This window comes from Nansenia antarctica (assembly GCF_963989245.1).
Source record: "Nansenia antarctica genome assembly, chromosome: 4".
Lineage (NCBI taxonomy): Eukaryota > Metazoa > Chordata > Actinopteri > Argentiniformes > Microstomatidae > Nansenia > Nansenia antarctica.
The window spans coordinates 40,713,442-40,737,283 of NC_137689.1; the positions used below are offsets into that span (position 1 = coordinate 40,713,442).

The 23,842-nt window shown below is 44.9% G+C and overlaps 1 protein-coding gene across 1 annotated transcript in view; it reads left to right on the forward strand.

Moving 5' to 3' along the window:
- Positions 1-22,352, forward strand: part of tpgs2 (tubulin polyglutamylase complex subunit 2) — a gene marked incomplete at both ends in the record, with an annotated part of 22,853 nt that extends 501 nt beyond the window's left edge. The window contains 5 exons of the mRNA XM_080529354.1: positions 1,570-1,657; positions 2,301-2,435; positions 2,708-2,815; positions 15,859-16,022; positions 22,113-22,352. Coding sequence (XP_080385480.1) covers positions 1,570-1,657; positions 2,301-2,435; positions 2,708-2,815; positions 15,859-16,022; positions 22,113-22,352 — 735 coding nt within the window. The remainder of the gene's footprint in view (positions 1-1,569; positions 1,658-2,300; positions 2,436-2,707; positions 2,816-15,858; positions 16,023-22,112) is intronic.
- Positions 22,353-23,842: the final 1,490 nt, after the last annotated feature.

Genomic DNA, 23,842 nt, shown 5'->3' on the forward strand with positions numbered 1-23,842 from the left:
ACTCTGCATGGCAGACTACAACATAGAGTGGGGTACAAAAATGTGGGCACCCCTACTCAAAATGCCTTTTACAAATAATACCTAAGTGAAAAGAAGCAAACCTAACCTCTAAATGGTATAGTTAAACATGACACATTTCATCACATTTTAAAGCAAGATTCATTTTTATTGTTTTACTTTTTACATTTTCAAAATAATAAAACAAGGAAAAATACTTTACTTTGTAACTCCTCCTCAGGCAGAAAGAAATGGGTAGTTTGAAACGTTGCGAGCATTTAGTGTTCAGATTTGCTTTCAATCACCAGGGTCCAGTAGTTCAACACTTTTAATCAGATTTTGAAATCCCGTTTTTTGTGATCCAGGATCAGACAACTTGGCCAGATTTTGTCCCAGTATTTCAAAGCAATTCAGGATAGGATCAGATTCAGACTTTTCAAGATTGCTAGATCCTGAATATCAGTGTTTAATCCTACCGATCTCCATCTAGTGGATATGAAAAATAATACAAGGAAGACAAGAGACCACATTGCAGAGATCTATAATGTCTAATTATATGTTTAAATACATAAAGGACATAAAATCATAATGGAGTACTGAAGAGGTGTTTTGCATGCCTCAACTATCTGAGAGTGGAACCCCAACGAGCATGCCGCATAACACTGGCTTGTATTGTGCTACACAATATCCTGTCCATCGCAGAGTCCCCCTCTCTGTCCATCGCAGAGTCCCCCTCTCTGTCCATCGCAGAGTCCCCCTCTCTGACATCCATGATCCCCCAGAGCCCCTTGCACAGGTCCCTTGATGATCTCGGCCCACCTATGGATTTCCCTCTGAATGAGAGACTGAGTGGTGGTGCAATGCCAGATGCTATTGTCCGCAATTACTTTTGAAAGGTGATGACAGATGACTTTTTATTTAGATATTTTTTATTTAATCAAAATTACATTTGTGATTGACAATCTTTGTTGTGATACTTTTATGAGCATAAACATTTATGTCATCAACATTTGGTTGAAAACAAAATAGGCCACCACAAACGTGCCTAAAAACGTACAAATAAAATTTATTTGCCATGAAGGCTAAAAATTGTGTATTATTTCAGTTAACAAACTTTGCCATTTTATTTATATTGAAACATATTTTTAAATAAATTGTATAGTACATTTTGCTCTGGTAATCCACTGGAAATCCACCCCTCTGGTGGGATCAAGATAATCCAGTTTTTTGGGATCAAACTGATCCCAATCCTGTGTTGTCGGTTTGAACTTCCCGTTTTGAAGATTTGATCCAGATAAAGCTTGGATTTGATTTCCTGATCTGATCGGATATCAAAGTCATCCTAATCCTGTTTTTTGGTTTTGAACTACCCAAAATCTGATCCGATCAGATAGGGATTAAAAGTTTTGAACTACTGGGCCCTGGAGATTAATTGTAACAGACATTTAAACCAGGGGTGCCCACATTTTTGCACCCCACTGTACATCCATGAAACTGATGCATTTTTTGTTGTTGAGAAAAATAACAGCCAAAGAGATTGTGCAATGATTGAATGCTTACTCCGTTTATCAGAAAAACAGCTGCGTTCTACCTGAGGACCTCAGAGACTTCTACCTCACCACCGACGGCTTTACCCTCACATGGAGCGCCAAAATGGAGGGTAGGTTTCTTCAACAGACGCTGTAAAGGCTGCACACACAACCGCTGACAACGTTGACTAGATGATTACGTAAACAAAGCCCACTGTGCTTTGTCCACTGTAAGATCATTTGCTGATAAGCTTAATTATGTCTGTCATTCTGCCATAGTAATTTGTGTCCCCCTTCCTAAAACATAACCTGCAATATAGCTGACATTTTACCTCCCGATTACAAGAGGAAGCAATTCCTTCGAGTCAAGGGGTAAATACACAAGATGGGTGCTTATGGGTAGAATCAAGATGGGTGCTTAGGGGTCGAGTCAAGATGGGTGCTTATGGGTAGAATCAAGATGGGTGCTGAGGAGTCGAGTCAAGATGGGTGCTTATGGGTAGAATCAAGATGGGTGCTTAGGGGTCGAGTCAAGATGGGTGCTTATGGGTAGAATCAAGATGGGTGCTTAGGGGTCAAGTCAAGATGGGTGCTTAGGGGTTGAGTCAAGGGGTAAATATGGAATCGAGTAACAAAATATTCAGCCACTGGCCTCACACACACACACACCAAGATAATAAAAAATAAGGATGGTGCATTGAACCACATCAATGAAAGACCACTATTAATCGTCCTTTAGGACAATGTCATGACTGATCATGTCTGTCTTGTCAGATGAGTCTGTGCCTTTAGGCTGCATGGTTGTCAACGGCGTGGCCAAACTGCGGCCTGTGTGCCAGCCGCCGGTGTTCTCCCTCCCCAACGCACCCACACTGGCTGACCTGGACTGGGAGGAAGACCAAACCCAAGGTGACAGAATAGATACTATTTTTTAGTGGCTTGTATTTGCAGCGTCTAGCGTTTGCAGGAAAATACAAATAAAGCTATACAAATGAAGTTATTATTATTATTATTTAGATCGAGCCTCTGTTACGATGTGTTGAATTCTCTCTCTCTCTCTCTCTCTCTCTCTCTCTCTCTCTCTCTCTCTCTCTCTCTCTCTCTGTCTCTCTCTCTGTCCCTCTCTCTGTCTCTGTCTCTGTCTCTGTCTCTGTCTCTGTCTCTGTCTCTGTCTCTGTCAGATTCGGGGCTGCCGGAGCCCCATTTTGATTCCCGGAGCCGTATCTTTGAACTTGACCCCTGCGGCGGGAATGGCAAAGTCTGCTTGGTCTACAAAGACTGTGCTAAAGGTATACCACCTACCAACACCTTCATACACTAGGGGCGACTGTGGCGCAGGAGGTAGAGTCGCCGTCTAATGATCACAAGGTTGGCAGATCAGCGGTTCGAGACCCGGCTGGCCACATGTCGAAGTGTCCTTGGGCAAGACACTGAACCCCAAAATTGCTCCCAGTGAGCGGGCCAGCGCCTTGCATGGCAGCTTGCCGCCATTGGTGTGTGAATGGGTGAATGAGAGGCCGTTGTAAGTGCAGTCCATTTACCATTTATACACTGTTCCATTCCTTGTTAACTGTTACGAACCCCAGGTCTTATGGCTCTACGTCTAGGGGGTGTAGGGGGAGCCGTAACATAAAGGGTGTAAGTAAGTTGCCACTTGTAGTGTGGGAGGGGAAAAAAACTAAATAAAGGCATACAGTGCAATAATTTAATAAACAAATGGTGGTGTACAAAAACACAAGCCATAGGACAACAGGCAAGACTATGAGCGGTGTCAACCCAAAGAAACAAAAGAATAAAGTGTGACCCTACCAGTGTACAATTCTACATAATGACAGCCGCTCCTTTGCCTACTGTATTTAACATAGATGAGCCTACGTGATGGAATGTATACTCAAGGGTATCTCACCTACGCCTGTTTCCTATGGCTAGTGTGTGACAATACAAAAATAGAAAATAAACTGTAGTCAAATACTAAATCAAATAAACAAACAACCAAACTAAATCTTACTCTAAACAAACAACTAAATGAAAAATGGAAAAGGTACGTACGAAATAACACAAACAACCTAAGAAACTAAGAGTTGACAAACTAACAAACAAAACACAACCAAACAGTCAACTGACAAGGAGACACAATGAGGAACATTTAAACAGACAGGCAGCCCTCTGATTGGAGAATGGGTATCCCTCTGCACCTGGGCCACTCCCCTGCACCCCCCGGCGAAGACCGCGTTTCTCTAGCTCACCCAGGGGCCGAGTTGTCGGGTGTGTGTGTGTGTGTGTGTGTGTGTGTGTGTGTGTGTGTGTGTGTGTGCGTGTGTGCGTGTGTATGTGTGAGTGAGTGTGTCTGTATGCTGGTCCACTCTCTCTACCACCCGGCCGCACCTGTTTTGAGTCCTATCAACACATCTGTTGACAGTGGCAAATTCGTTGTCATAGCAACTCACTCTAGCCTGACCTCTGCTTGTCTTTGGCTAGCTCTGAAACAAACAGCTGAAACGTAAAAACTATTAATGTTTGGGCTTATATGTTGATATTTTGAGTGACAGTAAGAGTTGCTCTACGTTTCCATGTAACATTTTTGAATATAGACATACAATTGTAGCCGTGGGAGCAGTGTGCAAAATGTGTACAAAAAGTTCAAAAACGTTTTCTGCTCACTCTGTTCTCAAAGTTCCGCCATTGAATTTCAATGGCGATTTCTCTCCACAAAAAGTCTGTGTGTGTGTGTGTGTGTGTGTGTGTGTGTGAGTGTGTGTATGTGTGTGTGTGTGTGTGTGTTTTGGTCACCACCCTGCCCCCCCCGGCGAAACCCGCGTGTCTTTACGTCACCCAGAGGCCGAGCTGTGGCGTTTTCAATATTGCCCAATTCATTGTCTATGGACTTTTTTGGCCGCTTAACGGGGCATTGTGGGTAAACCGTATGCCGTCACCTTCCATCGGACAATAGCAACGCAAGCACACTTAATTAACCTACAAAAACCAAACAAAAACACGAGAAACGAAATGTACCAACTGACTTGGGAACCAAGAGGCATAGTGAACAATGTTGTAATGTTAGCTTTTTGGTCAGTATCCAGATATGACAAATGTGAGTCAAGAGACAACAACATCTCAGAGTTTACTAATCGAGGAGTCTGTAGAGGAGCATTACACAACTCTAAACCATCTTCATCTCCATCAGCAACATTACCTGAGCCAGAAACCAATATAGCAAGAACAGCAGACTTGACAGCGGGCCCTGCAGTCTCATCTGGGGTTTCCTTCTGAGGTTTGTCTCTAGGATAATAGATCTTTAACATGTTAATGTGACAAACTCTAGACTTGCGTCTCCGATCAGGTGTCTGGATAACATAATCAGTAGCACTTAATTTCTGTTCCACACAGTAGGGACCTGAGAAACGGGCAGAGAGAGAGGAACCTGGAATAGGTAACAAAACTAAAACCTGGTCACCTGGTTGTAGTGAACGTGGGACAGCCTTCTCATCAAAGTGATGCTTCATCCGTTTCTGTGAGGAGGACAGCACTTCTTTAGCGAGAGCGCACGCACTATGCAACAGCTCACAAAACTTGCTCACATAACTCAACACACTTTGTGAAGAAGCACTACCTAAACTAAACTGTTCTTTTAGAACTCTGAGAGGTCCGCGCACCGTATGTCCGAAGACAAGGTCAGCCGGACTAAATCCTAATGACTCCTGAACAATCTCACGAGCTGCAAACAAGGCAAAAGGCACGCCCTCATCCCAGTCTTTTCCAGTCTCGTGACAGTATTTTCGCAACATGGACTTAAATGTTTGATGCCACCGTTCTAGTGCACCTTGTGACTCAGGGTGGTAGGCACTAGAAACGCTGTGTGTAATAGACAGAGACATCAACACTTGCTTGAAAATGTTTGACAGAAAATGTGTACCTTGATCTGTTTGTAAAATTTTCGGTAGTCCAAATGTGGAGAAAAACTTAATCAAAGCCTTAACAACTGACTCTGCAGTGATTTTTCTAAGAGGAATTGCCTCGGGATAACGAGTAGCAATACACATAATCGTCAATAGAAACTGATTATTAGTCTTAGACTTGGGTAATGGACCAACACAATCAACTAACACATGCTCAAAAGGTTCACCTAGCACAGGTATTGGGCAGAGGGGAGCAGGGGGAATAACCTGGTTCGGTTTCCCAGTAATCTGACGTGTGACAAGTGCGACAGAATTTAGCTACATCTCGTTTCAGACCTGGCCAAAAGAAATTCCTAAGAATCCTATCGTAGGTTTTGGTGATGCCTAAATGACCAGACCATATGTGATCATGAGCTAGCGATAACACATGCTGCCGGTATTCCATGGGAGCAATGATCTGGTAGATCACACTCCAGTCCTGTCCTAAATCAAAATGAGATGTCCATTTACGCATGAGAAGATCATTATCTAGGAAGTAAGCCACATTGTTCTTATTAACTCCCTCCAGGGCAACAGCATTAACATAACACTGATCAAGAGTAGAATCCTTTCTCTGCATAGCAATCAGATTATCACGAGTGATAGGTAATTTCAATGTATCAAAGCCAGCACACTCTCTTGGGCGTGGCGGTGGCACAGTGTTGTCAGTGAGCTCATCAGTGGCAAATACTGGGTCAAAAATAGATTCAGATAAATCCACCACATCAGTACATTTTCGGGACTGAGCTTGTGTGACAGCACATGCGGGAAAAACTTGGGGGAAACTATCGGCTAACTCATCATCAGCCGTAGCTTCGGGACATTCTAACAATTCTAACATAGGCAATACTTAACCACCAGCGATATGATGAATGAATGAATGGTCTTTATTGTCATTGCTATAGTACAGGTACCAAACAACGAAATTTAGGAGGGGTGGCTCCCCTGGTGCTAGGAAAGAAAAAAAACTAAAAACTAAAAAAAAACACAAGAAGGGAAGGAGCTGGTTTACATAAATAAAGGCTATGTACACTATCCACTATACTATACTGTACAGATAGACGACTAGGGTTGTCATATTGCACATAGTGTTATTGCACATTCATTTGAAGTGTCGCAGTTTGCAGGCTAGAAATGTACATATTTGTGCCTCAGCACTACACCTGATTTTTTTTTCAGTCCAGCAGCTGCCATCAATCCGTCCAGACTGTCCAGGACCCAGAACCTAGGTCTTTGCTGTGTTCAGGGCCTGGATGGCCCTGGGGTAGAAGCTGTGCTTCAGTCTGTTTGTCCTTGCGGCCATGGTCCTGTACCGCCTTTTCGAGGGCAGCCGGGTAAAGTGTTCGTACCCAGGGTGGGTTGGGTCTCTGGAGATCTTGGAGGCCTTCCTGAGACAGCGTGTGTTGTACAGCTCTTCCAGAGAGGGGAGGGGGGCGCCGGTGATCTTCTGGGCTGTTCTCACGACTCTCTGTAGCGCATTTCTCTCCGCGGTTGTGCAGCTGGAGAACCAGTTGCAGATGCCGTAGGTGAGGATGCTCTCCACTGCGCCGCGGTAGTAGGCCACCATTATCTCCTGCTTGATGTGTTCCTTCCTGAGGACTCTCAGGATGTAGAGCCGCTGTTGTGCCTTCTTGATGGTGGCTGTTGTGTTGTTCTTCCAGGACAGGTCATCCTGTATGTGCACCCCCAGGAATCGGAGGGTTGAGACTCTCTCCACGCTCTCTCCTCGATGAGCAGGGGCTGGATCTCGGACTTTTTCCTCCTGAAGTCCACGATGATTTCCTGGGTCTTTGACTTGTTCAGCAGCAGACTTGTATCATTACCCATGATGAAATGAACGCCTTTCACCGGTAGGTTAGGACGTACACCAACTCTAAACACTCCGCTGACCAAGTCGCATTTTAAATGTGCCTGGTGCAATGGAACTGGCACAAATCCCATTTCTATTCCCTGTACCAAAACGCTAGATCCAGAAAATGAATCGTTTGATAGTGGTAATACATTAGAGAGGATAAATGACTGAGCAGCACCCGTGTCTCTAAAAATCTTAATTGTTTGCTGATCTTTCAGAAGGCCATTTAGTGACACTAAACCATTTAGAATGAATGGTTTGTAGCTAGGGTCTGGAGAATCAAAATCGCACACACTAGGCATGACTGCGACAGGCTGAAAAACTGTGCGTAACACGCCACTGACACCCTAGCTAACCTGCTTTCAAAATATACTGACAATGAAGTACTTGTTCTGGGTGATCTCAATATTAACTGGCTGAGTGATATTTCCTCGCAGCTTAAAGATCTTGCTTGCAGCATAAACCTTTCACAATTGATTTTAGAACCAACTAGACCAAACCTCAACGATGACTCGAAATCTACATTATTAGACTTAATTTTAACAAATAAGGCTAGCAAATATACTAGTGGTGTCTTTGACCTGGGAGTCAGTGATCATTGTCCTGTTGCCTGTGTGAGAGATGTGAGGTTAAAAAAGACTACATCTCAGGTGATAACCAAGAGGAACTTCAAACGCTTTGATGCAGAGTTGTTCCTGAGGGAGCTGGATGGCTGCGACTGGGGTTGCGTGAGCTCTCTCGATGTCATTGAGGACGCTCTCGAATCCTTTATATGTACATTTAATTGCGTTGTGGATAGGCACGCCCCTATTAAAACCACTAGGATAAAAGATAGGGTAGTGCCTTGGTTTACTCATGAGCTATCTACCCTCTTTAATAACAGAAATAGTGCCTGGTCCCGTGCCAGACGTACTGGTGTCCCCCAACACTGGCTATACTTCAGGCAGCTCAGAAATAAGTGCACTTCAGCCGTAAGGAAGGCTAAATCCGAATATTTCCTGAATCTGATAACCACCTTATACTCTAACCATGCCAAATTCTGGAATGCAATTAATTTGACAAAAATTCGTCCTTCCAGTGCTATCCCCCTTAGTATTACTGTTAATGACTCTGTGATCTCTGATCCTAGCGACATTCGCCTTGCTTTTAATAAACACTTCTCCGAAGCTGGTCACCTATTTGATAGGTTGTACCTGGGCCTGGACACCCCTCTATGGTGGTTTCTAATGATACTGCCCTTGTGGACCGTGTCCCCCTTTTTACCTTTCAACCATTTACTTCCGCGGAGGTCTTCAAGGTTTTAGAAACTATTGACCCCAAATCATCCACTGGTGAGGATAAACTAGACTCATTTTTTATAAAATTGGCTGCGCCAATTATCAGCGCGCCGCTAACTTACATTTTTAATCTTTCAATTTCCTCTGGTGTATTTCCGTTGGTCTGGAAGTCTGCGCGAGTCATTCCTTTACACAAAGGGGGTGATAGGGCTGATCCGGATAACTATCGACCGATCTCTCCCATGCCTGTCTAAAGCACTTGAGACCTTGGTCAATTCTCAATTGAAACGCTTTCTATCAATCCACTCAATTCTTAGTCCCCATCAATCCGGTTTCAGACCAATCCATAGTACCATCTCTGCTATCACACTTGTAACTAACGACATAGTCTCGGCCTTGGACAAGAGGAACCACTGCGCGGCCCTCTTTGTCGACCTCTCGAAGGCATTTGACACGGTCGATCACCACTTGCTCCTAGAATAGCTATCCGATATTGGATTAGATTTAGGTGCTTGTGCGTGGTTCCATGACTACCTTACCCTCAGGCGTCAGTGTATAAAATCTTCACTTGGCAATTCGGATTTCATAACGGTTACAAAGGGTGTCCCTCAAGGTTCGGTGCTGGGCCCTGTACTTTTTACCATCTATATTAATGAACTGGTATCTTTGCTAACCGGTTGCCACGTCCATTTATATGCCGATGATACCATTCTTTATAGTGCAGCAGATTCCCCACATGCTGCTACTATCAACCTGCAGCTAGCCTTTAACTCACTGCAAGACGCCCTCTCGAGGCATAAGCTAGTCCTCAACTCGAAGAAAACGAAATTCATGTTGTTTACTAGGGCTAGAAATGTGGACCTTACAAAGCTTCTTATATCCACAGTTGACGGCTCCTCCATTGAGAGAGTTACCGACTACAAATATCTTGGGCTGTGGTTGGATGAGAAGCTATCATTCAAAACGCATGTCGACGGCCTCGCCTCCAAACTTCGGCAAAAGTTGGGCTTTCTTTACCGTAATCGGTCTAGCTTCCCCTTGCTTTGTAGGAAGAGAGTTGTCGAGGCGGTATTCCTGTCCGTATTAGATTACGGTGATGTTATCTATAGGCATGCAGCTTCATCTACATTGAAACAATTGGACTCAGTTTATCACTCAGCTCTAAGGTTTATTACTGGGGACAGTTATGACACTCACCACTGCATACTTTATGACAAGGTTGGCTGGCCCTCTCTTTCTCTGAGGCGCAGTTACCACTGGAACTTGTTCGTTTTCAAAGCCATCTGTGGCAAGCTTCCTCCTTATATCTCATCATTATTAGACTGGAGTCTTGGTACTTATGTGACCAGATCTAATAGTTGGCTTTCTTTTCGGGTTCCGTATGCGCGTTCAGACCTGGGTAAAACAGCCTTTTTTATTGATGCCCCTAATACATGGAACACTCTGCAGAAAACTCTCCGGTTGGAGGTCCTCCCCTCTGCCTCTACCTTTAAACTCCTGGTGCAAAAATTGTATTCTAATAATTGCAATTGTTTTTAGTTTTTTCTTTTTTTCCTTTAATCCTGTCTTGCTCACTGTTTGTTTGCCCTTGCTCACTATTCTATTGTACACTCGACGTCACTGTAAATGAGGGTGACCTCAGTGCCTATCGAGTTTTAAATAAAGGTTTGAAATGAAATGAAATGAAATCCAACACCCTTCGGTTGCTTAACAGGCTGTGAGTGATTTCTTTTCAAAGTTAAACAGTCAGCAATGACATGACCCAGTTTGACAATAAAAACATTCCCGTTCCTCTTTAGAATGTAAGGGATGAAATACTGCCTTGCTAGGCTGAACTGTGCGAGAGCCATCAGTATGCGTCCTACTCACAGTACGAGTGACCACATGAACTGGCTTATGTGTCAATACAAATTCGTCCGCTAAGACAGCTGCCTGTGACAATGACGTCACTTTCTGCTCATTTAGATACGTTACTAAACGTTCAGGCACACTGCTCTTAAACTCTTCTAGCAAAATTAATTCTCGGAGAGAAGAAACATCACTAACTTTACTGGCGGTACACCAGCGATCAAACAAAGTCTCTTTCTCTCGTGCAAACTCCATAAAAGTCAGATTAGCAGACTTTGTATAGTTTCAGTATTTCTGTCGATAAGCCTCGGGGCCTAATTCGTAGGCACGTAGAACAGTAGCTTTAACAATGTTATAGTCTAAACCATGGGTCACCAACAGGCGGCCCGCTGGCCGAATGCGGCCCACCAAAGCTTCCCATTGGGCCCGTGAAATATTTATGTTTTTTAAATATTAATGAATTCAGAAAATGTGAGGACGGAAATACCGTTTAGAACATATAGGGCGCGTTCGTAAATTTGTCGATGCGCACACTGGATTCAACGTCGTCATGGAATGGAATGGAATGGAATGGACTTTATTTGTCATTGCTACAGTACAGGTACCAAACAACGAAATTTAGGAGGGGTGGCTCCCCTGGTGTTAGGAAAGGGAAAAAAAAAAAACTTTTAGAAAAAGAATAAAATCACAAGAAGGTAAGGAGCTGGTTTACATAAATAAAGGCTATGTACACAATCCACTGTACTATACTGCACAGATAGTCAACTAGGGTTGTCATATTGCACAAAAGTATTTTTTCACGTTATTTAAAGTGTCACAGTTTGCAGGCTTGAAATGTACATGTTTGTGCCTCAGCACTAGCTGCCATACAATCCGTCCAGACTGTCCTGGGCCCAGAACTTAGGCCTTTGCTGTGTTCAGGGCCTTGACGGCCCTGTGGTAGAAGCAGTTCTTCAGTCTGTTTGTCTTAGCGGCCGGGGTCCTGTACCTCCTTTTCGAGGGCAGCCTGATAAAGTGTACGTGCCCAGGGTGGGTCGGGTCCCTGGAGATCTTGGAGGCCTTCTTGAGACAGCGTGTGTTGTACAGCTCTTCCAGAGAGGGGAGGGGGGCGCCGGTGATCTTCTGTGCTGTTCTCACAACTCTCTGTAGCGCGTTTCTCTCCGCTGTTGTGCAGCTGTAGAACCAGTTGCAGATGCCGTAGGTGAGGATGCTCTCCACTGCGCCGCGGTAGAAGGCCACCAGTATCTCCTGCTTGTTGTGTTCTTTCCTGAGGCATCTCAGGGTGTATAGCCGCTGTTGTGCCCTCTTGATGGTGCCTTTTGTGTTGTCCTTCCAGGCCAGGTCATCCCGCATGTGATGTCCCAGGAATCGGAGGGTTGAGACTCTCTCCACGCTCTCTCCGTCGATGAGCAGGGGCTGGATCTCGGACTTTTTCCTCCTGAAGTCTACGATGAATTCCTGGGTCTTTGACTTGTTTAGCAGCAGGTTGTTAACCTTGCACAGCTTGCTCAGTTGCTCTACCTCATCCCTGTACGCCGCCTCGTCCCCCCCCAAGATACATCCCACCACGGTGGTGTCGTCTGCAAACTTTACGATGTAGTTGCTGGGGTGGACGGGGGTGAAGTCGTGGGTGTAGAGGTTGTAGAGGATGGGGCTTAGCACGCAGCCCTGGGGGGACCCAGTGCTGAGGCTGAAGGCTGTGGAGGTGTCGGGGCCCACCCGCACCCTCTGGGGGCGGTCGGTCAGGAAGTCCTTGATCCACGCACATATAGAGTGTGATAGACCCAGGTCTAGTAGTTTGGTCACTAGCCTGTCTGGAAGGATGGTGTTGAAGGCGGAGCTGAAGTCCACGAAGAGCAGTCTCGCGTAGCTGTTTCCCCTCTCCAGGTGGGATAGAGTGGTGTGGAGAGTCGTCGCTATGGCGTCCTCTGTGGACCTGTGGGCTCTGTAGGCGAACTGGTATGGATCCAGGTTGGGCGGGAGGCGTGTGAGTATGTGGGCCCGGACTAGTTTCTCGAAGCACTTCATGATGATTGGTGTGAGTGCCACCGGGCGGTAGTCGTTTAGGCAGCTCACCGTGCTTTTCTTCGGGACTGGGATGATAGTTGAGGTTTTCAGGCAGGGTGGGACGGTGGCCTGGGACAGAGACTGGTTAAAGATGTTGGTGAAAACCCCGGCCAGCTGGTCGGCGCAGTCTCTCAGCACCCGTCCCAGGACGCCATCCGGCCCCGAGGCTTTCCTGGGGTCCACCGCCTTCAGTACGCGTCTCACCTCATGCTCTGTGAGGGTGAGGCTGCTGAGAGCTGGAGAGAGTGGTGTTTGTGTTGCGGTTACCTCCGTTCGCCCCTCGTCGAACCGGGCGTAGAAGGTGTTCAGCTTTCCCGCCAGCAGGGGGTCGTCCTCTGCGGCTGTGAGCCTGTTGGCTCTGAAGTTTGTCATCTGCTGAACCCCCTGCCACATCCGCCTGGAGTCGTTGCTCAGGAGGCATTCCTCAATCTTCTCTCTGTGCTCTGCCTTGGCCGCTTTGATGCCGCGCTTTAGGTTGGCCCTGGTGGAGCTGTACAGCGGTGTGCTCTTCCCTGCGAAGAAGGCGTTGTCCCTCTCGTTGATCAGTTTTTGGACCTTCCCAGTCATCCATGGCTTCGTGTTGGGGTAGACCCGGACCCGTTTGTCCACGGTGACTGAGTTGGTGCAGTTCACTATGTGGTTCAGAACCGACGACGTGTACTGTTCCAGGTCCTCATGCTCATATTCCTGCCATAGGGTGTCATTTAGGCAGATCTGCAGTGGAGCGGACCCTTCTGGCCAGGTTCTGACAGTCTTGGTGGTGATGGGAGCACTTTTCCCCATTGTAGTGTATGCAGGAATCAGGAGGATTGACACATGGTCAGACATGCCTAGATGAGCTAGCGGACTAGCCTTGTAAGCACGTTTGATGTTGGTGTATACCTTATCCAGTGTTTTTTCTCCTCTCGTTGCACATTTCACATGCTGATAGAACTTGGGAACCAAGTCATTTGATTGGACTAGAGGCAGTCACGTGGACGCTCTGACTCTCTCAGAGCGAATTTACGGACGCGGCCATAGCATATATAGTTCTTCCAATGCAGGACGATTCAGACCTAACTCATTCACAAAGCTGCAACCTTGCATCTAAATAGCAGTAGCAAAGCTGAAACTAATTCCCATCTTTTAAATGGAATGCGGCAGACGTAGCGCCTATTCGCATGCAAGAATGAGGGGACACTCATAGATCTCATTTAACATTTTGTGTTTTTTTTCCCCCACATGCTCTTGTTTAACATTTCGTGTTATAGCCTATTTTTTCACATGCACATTATAGTGACTTAAATAACAACTAACTTCTCAGTCAAAAAATTAATGAGGTAAATGGCTTGTTATGCTTGTAGAACCCAGACAACCCGGAGAGATGCACTAGTTGCCCTCTCGTTCAGATAATGTTCTGCTAATAATTCCACTGACATATCCATATCCAGCTTTTAAGCTTGCAATTTTTCTGCGACGGGTCTCAGGGTATGACTTCTCAGGGTATGATTCTCTGAAAGCTGCATGCCTTGTATAATTGTAACGGCGAAGATTGTATCTTTTTTCAACATCTACCGTTTCAGTGCAGATGAGGCATACAGGTTTTGCTTTATTAATGTTGGCAAGATGAATGCTTACTTGTCAGTCCATTCCTGATTAAAGCTGCGGTTTTCCACGTGAATTTTACGCTTCAGGTTGTTTGAGAGTGACATTTTGCATGATTGATAACTGAAAATTATTACAATGTGTAATAACAAAGTGAAGCCAAAATATCTTGATCGCCCCCTGGTGGCTGGCTGCAGTATAGGTGTCAGGAGTCTGTTAACACGGATAATAAGCCATTAATAACATACATTTTGAAAGAAAGTGAAAATATTAAACAATAATATGCTAATTATGCCTAAATATAAACCGATGGCCCTTGGACAAATGTAGTTGGTGACCCCTGGTCTAAACTATCCCCTAACGAAAGTGTGGCTAACACTTCCTCAGCTTTACCAACAAGTTTGCACTGAATCAAGAGAGACCACACCTCCTTAGGCCACTGTAGGGAAACTGCAATGCGCTCAAAAGCACCAAAATAAGAGTCAACTTCAGATTCACGGAACTGAGGAACCAAAGCAATGTGTTTACTCACGTTAAATGTGTTTGGTGAACTAGCTGGTGGAGAAGGTGAGATGGGGTTTGGGAGAGCAGCTCCTGCCGCTTCCAGTTCAAGCTTTCGTATTTTCACCTCCTTCTCTGCCTCCAACCTGTGCATTTCCAACCGGAAATTGTGCTCAGCCTGCCTCTCTCTCTCCCGCGCCTCTATTTGCAAGCGGGCCAGGTGCACTTTCAGGCGGGCACCACCACCCGATCCAGAGTGCTCAAAGGCAGGGGAATCAGGATCAAAACGTGGCAAGGCGGTCTAGCCACTACATCAGCCTCCGCTGCTGCACCGACATTATGCCCCACCACCTCACGTTTGTCAAACCTGCTGGGAGTAGACGAAGGAAACGAACCCGCTTTCTCACCAACACACGGACTAGCTGCTTCTCCAACAAACACCTTCCTGTCCACCAGCATCGCCATGACAAATTCTCTAAGTTTAGACTTTACCATGGTCCTCTGAACTGTGACTCCAAAGTGATCCGCTATGGCATATAAATCAGCTTTCCGACATGCGTTAACTTGATCTATAGACGGATCAGCCAGAAAGCTGCTAACGTTAAAGGTAGCCATTGCTACTCCTCAAGCACTCCGTGATACACACAGGGCTTTTAAATTAAACTAAGACTTACAAGCGCAACCTACTAAATGATAATGAACATATCCCGGACGAGCCCCCAAATTATGTTACGAACCCCAGGTCTTATGGCTCTACGTCTAGGGGGTGTAGGGGGAGCCGTAACATAAAGGGTGTAAGTAAGTTGCCACTTGTAGTGTGGGAGGGGGAAAAAACTAAATAAAGGCACAACACGAACGAACTACAATGCAATAATTTAATAAACAAATGGTGGTGTACAAAAACACAAGCCATAGGACAACAGGCAGACTATGAGCGGTGTGGGGGACGTAACATTAACATGGGGACGTAACATTCAGTGAGAAGCGTAGAGTATCGGGTCGCGGACTACAGTATTGCTGTTCTTTTACTTAAAGAGGAGAAGGGTAGAGTATCAGAACTGTGGCCTATGTAGAGCACAGCGGCTCGGCGTAAAGAAGAAGGAATATGAACACAAATACCATCAAATAAAAGCAGAGAATCTCCCACAGTAATTGTGCGCCAAGCCAAAAGAAGAAAACATGCTTCACTGTTTATCATAGATATTGAAATATATAATTATTCCACTCTTGTTCCTTGTGTCCCTATCTTGACTTGTTTGTGGTTGCAGGTGTGGTGGCCCAGCAGTGTGAGGTCTGGTTCCTGGACCGCTCTCTGTACTGGCACTACCTCACGGCCAGATTCACTGCCTACTACCGCCTCATGATCACCCACCTGGGCCTGCCTGAGTGGCAATACACCTTCACCCCCTACGGCCCCAGCCCTCAGGCCAAGGTAACGCAGCAGTAACATCCAACAAGGGTTTGGCTCTATTCAACAGTAACATCCAACAAGGGTTTGGCTCTATTCAACAGTAACATCCAACAAGGGTTTGGCTCTATTCAAATTGTATTTCACTCAATAGCGTGAAGAATTGAATTGAAAATGGCACATTTGTTTTTTAAATTCTTGAATTGAGTTTCGATTTGACTGGCACCCTGTGACAAACGCATTATAGCATTATAGCATCCCCACAGCGTCAGTGACTTGGTAAAAATGTCATTGCATGTGTGCGTGCCCCCTCGCCCACAGTATTTTACTCAATATGCGCAAAACTAAATGTTGAAATAGCAGTAATACCACGTTCATTGATAAAATGACATAAGGGATGCAAAGAGGGGGTGGCAGTTTTAGAAGGGGGATTATTTTGACTGTTTTTATTTCAGGGGTTAGGGTTAGGGTCATCCCTATGCCATCCCCCCTCATCCCCCCTCAACTCGAGTGCTGCCTCTACTGCTGAGCACCAAAACCCGAAGCGCGCTGGACTGTCGAACGGTCTAGCATAGGCACAGCCCATCGCCATAATAGAGATTCTTTTGTTATGCTTGTTGTAAAGAAAAGTTATATAATGCATTGAAATTACATTAAACTAAGATAATAAGATGGTTATCATAATTTTAAAAATCTTTATTAAGTAATTACAGAAAATGTATTACCGTATTTTCCGCACTATAAGGCGCACCGGATTATAAGGCGCACCTTCAATGAATGGCCTATTTTAGAACTGTTTTCATATACAGGGCGCACCGGATTATAAGGCGCATAGAATAGAATATAGAATACTGCAGTCAAACGTTTGACTGGGGTTGCGTTACGCCCAAGCTCCACCTACTGCGTTGCGTCACCTCTCCATCGGTGTTGTGTCAACTTCCCGTTGTCCATGCTCCACCTGAGCGTTGTCACCGTCAACGTTCTACCTGCTCCACTGTCAAAAATATATATTTTTCCACCTCAAGTATCAGCCGTTCATCATCCATTTTTGCAACAAGCGTCAAGGACCTGCGGTGATTCACAGCTGACTCGCGTGAATAGCAATTCGCAATAGCTGCGACCACGAGATATAGAGTAGTTAGCTACAAGCATTTTCAATCTGGTATTATCTCTATTAGTGGATTAACCGCTGTGGTGATTTAACAGCTGATAAAAATACATCAAGTAGACTACAAACAGAGCAAAACAATAAAACAACACCAGAAAACAACCAATAGGCTATACAATTATAACCAACAACACATTTTTCTGTTTTTACACATGCTTAAACTACAGATTGTAAGCTTTCAAATGATGTGTCATACATTCAAATCAGAGAAAGATTGAACACGACAGGCGTATTTGAATGTTGGTTCACCTCAAATACTGAATGGGAGAAAAGTGACTCTGAACGCAGCCACAGCTACGAACGCTGCTAACAAAACACATCGCTACGAAGGTCTCAACTGTATTTTAATAACATGACAACATACTGGGAGAACATCGACATGCTAAAAACACATAACTACACATAACTAGATGAACACACAGTTCTTGCTTTTGAACACGAGCTAAAACGAAAGTATGTTTACAAGTCAACCCTCCCTTACCGGTAGCCTCCGGCAAACGAGAATAATGAATCCAATACACAAATTATAAGTGTTTAGTGATCGTTAAACTGTTGTTTATTATATCGAGTGGGTACTTTAAAACTTCAAGTTGAAAGCACCAAGAAGGACCGCCTCGAAATTCATCGATGTTCATGTCCCGTGCTAGCGCTGTTGCCTTCATTCGAATAGTGACTGTAGAGACGCTTCTACTTGCTGCTCTCTGTTCAACAACCCACTGTTCGAGTTTGTCCTCTAACTGTCCTCTAACTGTCTAACTGTGGCCATCTCGCTTTGTTCCCTCGGAAACTCTGTTTAGTCTTCTTTACTTGGGGTCTTGTGGTGTGGGACTGTGAGTAAGCACATCAGTACCGGTGTTTACTGATTACCGTAATGCTGCAAGCGGTGCGGCTTTGTAGTTTACCAGTCGTACTGAAACATTTTGACAGAGCGCCTTGAGCGCCGTGTACAACCAGTATGGATCAACCAATTAACCAATTGATCCATATATAAGGCGCTCCGGATTATAAGGCGCACTGTCGGTTTTTTTGAAAATTAAAGGCTTTTAAGTGCGCCTTATAGTGCGGAAAATACGGTAATTAATTTATTGTCCAATGTCAACTGTTACTTGTGATGAATGTCTGTTCATTGTCTGTTTATTGAAAATAATAAAAACTATTAATCATAAAAAAAATAAAAAAGTAATTACAGAAAAAGTAAAAGACATTTGCCTTGAGCGAAATCTGTTGTGGTATTGCCTTTCGCTCCAAGTCGGGAAGGGTAGCTAAAATCAGTACGGGTGCTACGGCCCGGTACGGCCCCTTTGGCAGTGGAGAAAGCAAAACAAACAGGGCTCACAGGTTCTGGTACGGTATGGTATGGTAGTGGAAAAGCGCCATAAGCGGGCAACCACCTGCTCTCTCGATCCCATCCCCTCCCCTCTTCTCCCCTCCATTTCCTCCGACATCCTTCCTTACCTTACCACCGTAATCAACTCCTCCTTATCCACAGGATCTGTCCCGGCTGCCTTCAAGATAGCCAGAGTCAAGCCTCTCCTCAAGAAACCAACCCTTGACCCATTCTCTGTCCACAACTACAGACCGGTATCCCTTCTCTCCTTCCCTTGCAAAACCCTTGAACATGCTGCATCTAAACAACTGACTGACTATCTCCATAAGATGGAACATCTGGACCCCCAACAATCCGGCTTCAAGGCTTGGCACTCCACTGAGACAGCAAGGAGAGCAGTCACAGAGGCCGTTACTCTGCTCAAGCTTCCTCCCTCTCCTCTGTTATCATTCTCCGGGACCTGTCTGCTGCCTTCAACACAGTCAACCACCAGATCCTTCTCTCCATCCTCTCAGACCTGGGTATCTCTGGAACCGCACACTCCTGGTTTGCATCCTACCTGGCGGGTCGCTTCTACCAGGTGACTTGGAGAGAATCGTTGTATTCTCCACAAACCCTCACCACTGGGGTACCCCAGGGCTCTGTCCTAGGGCCCCTACTGTTCTTCCTCTATACCAAGTCTCTTGGCTCGGTAATCTCCTCACATGGGTTCTCCTACCACAGCTACGCAGATGACACTCAAGAGAACATTGCAGCGACAGCACGCAGCTGCAGATTCTTCCTTTACAACATCAGAAGGATACGACCATTCCTCACCAGAGAAGCAGCGCAACTCTTGACCCAGTCACTGGTCATCTCCCGCCTTGACTACTGCAATATACTCCTGGCCGGGCTCCCTGCCTCCGCCATCAAATGTCTGCACCTCATCCAGAATGCTGCTGCCCATCTGGTGTTCAACCTCCCCAAATGTTCTCATGTTACCCCCCTCCTTCTCACCCTGCACTGGTTCCCGATAGCAGCTCGCATCAGATTCAAGACAGCAAGGCAGCAAAAGGGACAGCCCCTGCCTACCTGCAGGGTATTTGCTCCCATTCAGCCACAAGAGCATTAATGAGGTTGGGAACTGATGTTGGGTGAGAAGGACTGGCTCGCAGTCGGCATTCCAATTCATCCCAAAGGTGTTCAATGGGGTTGAGGTCAGAGCTCTGTGTGCAGGCCAGTCAAGTTCTCCCAGACCAAACTCGGCAAACCATGTCATTATGGACCTGACTTTTGTATGGGGGCATTATCATGCTGAAACTGGAAAGGGCCTTCCCCAAACTGTTGCCACAAAGTTGGAAGCATACAATTCTCTAGAATCGCATTGTAAGGCAAGGCAAGGCAAGTTTATTTGTATAGCACATTTCATACAACAGGGGCAATTCAAAGTGCTTTACATACATTATTTAAAAATACAGAGGAGCATAGTAAGAAAAGAAAAATTACAATGAATAAAAGCAAATATAAGAAGTAAATAGATAAAACATTTAATAAGACAATAGTTAATGGATAAAATACATTGATAGAAGTGTTTATGTTTAATCATAACTGCTGTAAAACATGAAGGTTTTTAGCTTAGATTAAAATATTTTAGGGGTTTGGGCCTGTTTGATTTCTTCAGGGAGTTTGTACCAGGAGCATGCGGCATCATGACTTAAAGCTGCTGCACCGTGTTTTGTTTTCACTCTTGGAATGATTAGCTGATTAGTCTCAGCTGACCTTAGGGACCTTGCGGGAATATAGGGTGGGAGGAGACCATTTTGTGATTTGTATGTAAGGAGGATTTTGAATTCAATTCCCTGAGAGACTGGTCGCCTGTGCAGGGATCTCAGGATTGGTGTAATGTGTTCAAACGTATTTGTTTTTGTTATGACCCTAGCAGCGGCATTTTGGATGAGCTGCAATTTACGAACAGCTCCTTTAGATAAGCCTGTTAGTAGACCATTACAATAATCAAGTCTACTCAAAACAAATGCATGGAGGAGTTTTTCAAGGTCTTGCTTGGACATGAAACCTCTCATTCTTGTTCTGTTTTTCAGTAGGCTGATTTAGTTATCAAATTTATGTGGCTGCTGAAATTTAGATCAGAGTCTAGAATTACCAGTTTAGGGCAGTGCCAGAAAGTCCTACCCAGGTTTTTAGGTTTTTTATCTATTAGAATGTCGTGGTCTACAGTGTCAAAGGCAGCGCTAAGATCTAGTAGTACCAAAACTGAGATGTTTCCGTAGTCAGTGTTTAAACAAGAATGTCATTAAGGACCTTAATAAGGGCTGTTTCAGTGCTATGTAGGGGGCGAAAGCCTGATTGAAAGTCTTCGAAGAGATAATTTAGGGTCAAATCATTTTTAAGTTGTAACTTGTATGCTGTAGCATTAAGATTCCCCTTCACTGGAAGTAAGGGGCCTAGCCCAAACCATCAAAACAGCCCCAGACAATAATTGTGTCCACATACTTTTGTCCATAATGTATTTTGTACATATCTCTGAAGAGACTTCATGACATTGAAGTGTATATATACTGTAGGTTAAATATGTTGTATTCATTGGCATGCTCAACTGGGAAGATTAGAGGTGCTGTACAAAAAGATGGGTACTGTATGGAGAGGATAAGACATTTTACCAGCAGCAGCAATCTGTAGGCCAAGATACACGTGTGCATGCACACACTAGAGCTTGACACATTGGGAAAACAAACACTATTTACTCAAGATACATAGAAAAGCAAAATCATCACAGGCAATAAACTACTCAAATGATGTGAATAATTTAGCTTAATTCCCCATACAATATACAGTGGGGGAAATAAGTATTCACATCAACACATCAACACTTTTTTAATTCAACATATTTCCATTGCAGCTATTCGCATGAAATTTAGGCCAGACATTGGTATTAACTCAATAAAACTACACAGCCAAAGAAATTGTCACTCTCCAATCCATAAAAAAAAAGTTATGTGCAATAAAGGGGAATGACACAGGAAAGAAGTATTGAACACACTGAAATGTATTTAATACTTGGTGGAGAAGCTTTGTTTCCAATGGCTTCCTGTACTAAAAAACGGATCAGGTGGGATTTTGGTTCAATAAGTTTCCAGCTGCTCTTGCATAACACTGCTTTGAAATACAAAAAATGAATGTCAAGTACGTAGCAAGTTGTCATGTCAAGGTGATCCAACTATTGGGCGCTTAGGTGGCGTAGCGTACTAAGCGTTGACCACGTAACCGCAGGGTTCCCGGTTCGTTTCCGGCCGCGGACATATCCTGCATGTCATCCCTTCTCTCTCTGTCACCCATCCTTCCTGTCAAATCTCTACTGTCTCTATCACAATAAAAAGACAAATATGAGTGGGACTGCCCCACTCAGAAAAAAAAGAAAAGAAAAAGGTGATCCAACTATTGTATGTCAACCGGATTCACTCCATTTAAAGTGGCTCAATATATCAATGTCTTTCTTTCTTTTTTTATCTTGGTGGACAATTTGGATAAGTACAGTTTAACAAAAGTAAATGTTGCAATTCCTATTGGACTGATTTGAATCCAACAGTCCGTTTCTCTGTCTCCCTCTCTCACTCTCACACAGCAGTGGGCGTCTCTCTATCAGCCACTCACATTCCACGGGGACCCCAACAACGTGGCTGACCTGGCTAGAGGGGAGCCCCCCATCAACAAGCTGGACCCGGGGAGAGCCTTCAGGGGCAGAGCCAAGCCGCCCGCCCCCAAGAAGAAACAGTCGGGCCAGGGAGGGTTTGGCGGTGGAGGAGGAGGAGGCGCCACCAAGGGCCTGGGGGGCTCTGGGAGGCACAGTGGGGCCCGGCGATGAAGAGCGCCCCCCCTCCCAACCTACAGTATTTTCGGAGTATAAGTTGCATCAGTAAAAAAATGCGCCACGAAGAGGAAAAAACACATATAAGTCGCACTGGACTATAAGTCGCATTTATTTAGAAATACATTTCACAAAATCCAAGACCAAGAACAGACATTTAATCTGGAAAGGCAAGTTATTCAACTACAAAATAGAACACAGAACAACAGGCTGAATAGGTGTCCGGTATGTTAACGTAACACATTAAGTTATTCAGCTACACAATAGCATAAAGAACATACCTGGGAGGCTGAATAGGCTAAATTAACATAACAAGCCAGCGAGTCCAACAAGCAAGTTACCGGTAAGCAAGTTCACCAAGCTCCTTCATTTATTCAGTGGTACAGCAGCAGCATATAGTTGTCACAAGCCCAGAGCGCCCTCTCGCGGCTGTTTACTCCTTGGTTCATGTCAGTCAGTATGAAATTATATATTTTTTTATATATAAGTCGCACCTGACTATAAGTCGCAGGACCAGCCAAACTATGAAAAAAAGTGTGATTTATAGTCCGGAAAATACGGTACTCATGGTCAGGGCCTGGAGTATTTCCTGGTTACATTAGAGCACCAGGACAATTTGCAATGTTGTATCACCATCAAAGCTTCCAGTTCTGAAAGAGCCACACTGCTTCCAAGGAAGGTGGGGATGACGCTAGTCAGGTATTTGTGTGTGTTTCTGTGTGTGTGTGTGTGTGTGTGTGTGTGTGTGTCAGAGAGAGAAAGAGCAGGATATGTCTATATCCTTTGCTGCTAGTTCCTGTGAAGCCTTGAGGGCCATCGCCGTCTTTGTATTTATTAATAAGTAAGTAATGGTAACAGTGAATACCATCAAATAAAAGCAGAGAATCTCTACTTTAACCTCATTGTAAATGTTTGATTTAATGACTCTGTACACAGGGCACTGTATGAGGGTCCATGGTTACCTTAGTTATTAAAGGCCAATCAGAATTTGTTGAGTTGAATCAGTGTCATTTTCATGTTGTGTCCCTTGACTTCCTCTACTGATGATTCCAAAGAGTGAGAGTGTTGTAGAAGATATTTCCGTAGATACAGTATGTGTGCCCATTTGGTCAGATTTGTCCGTGGGAGCTGTGTTGAAAAATAATTTCACAATTATTGCTCCTCAGACTTGTTCCTGTTCGTGACTCCATGGTACCCTATTGGTTGAACCCTGTCTTGACTGACGGTCTGTTCTCCAATCTATCTGCTTAGAGGGATTTTCTCGACCAGGTTCAGTCTGATGGGCAGGGTTCTCCAGCTCCCTGACTCCTACTCCAGACACAGTCTGATGGGCAGGGTTCTCCAGCTCCCTGACTCCTACTCCAGACACAGTCTGATGGGCAGGGTTCTCCAGCTCCCTGACTCCTACTCCAGACACAGTCTGATGGGCAGGGTTCTCCAGCTCCCTGACTCCTACTCCAGACACAGTCTGATGGGCAGGGTTCTCC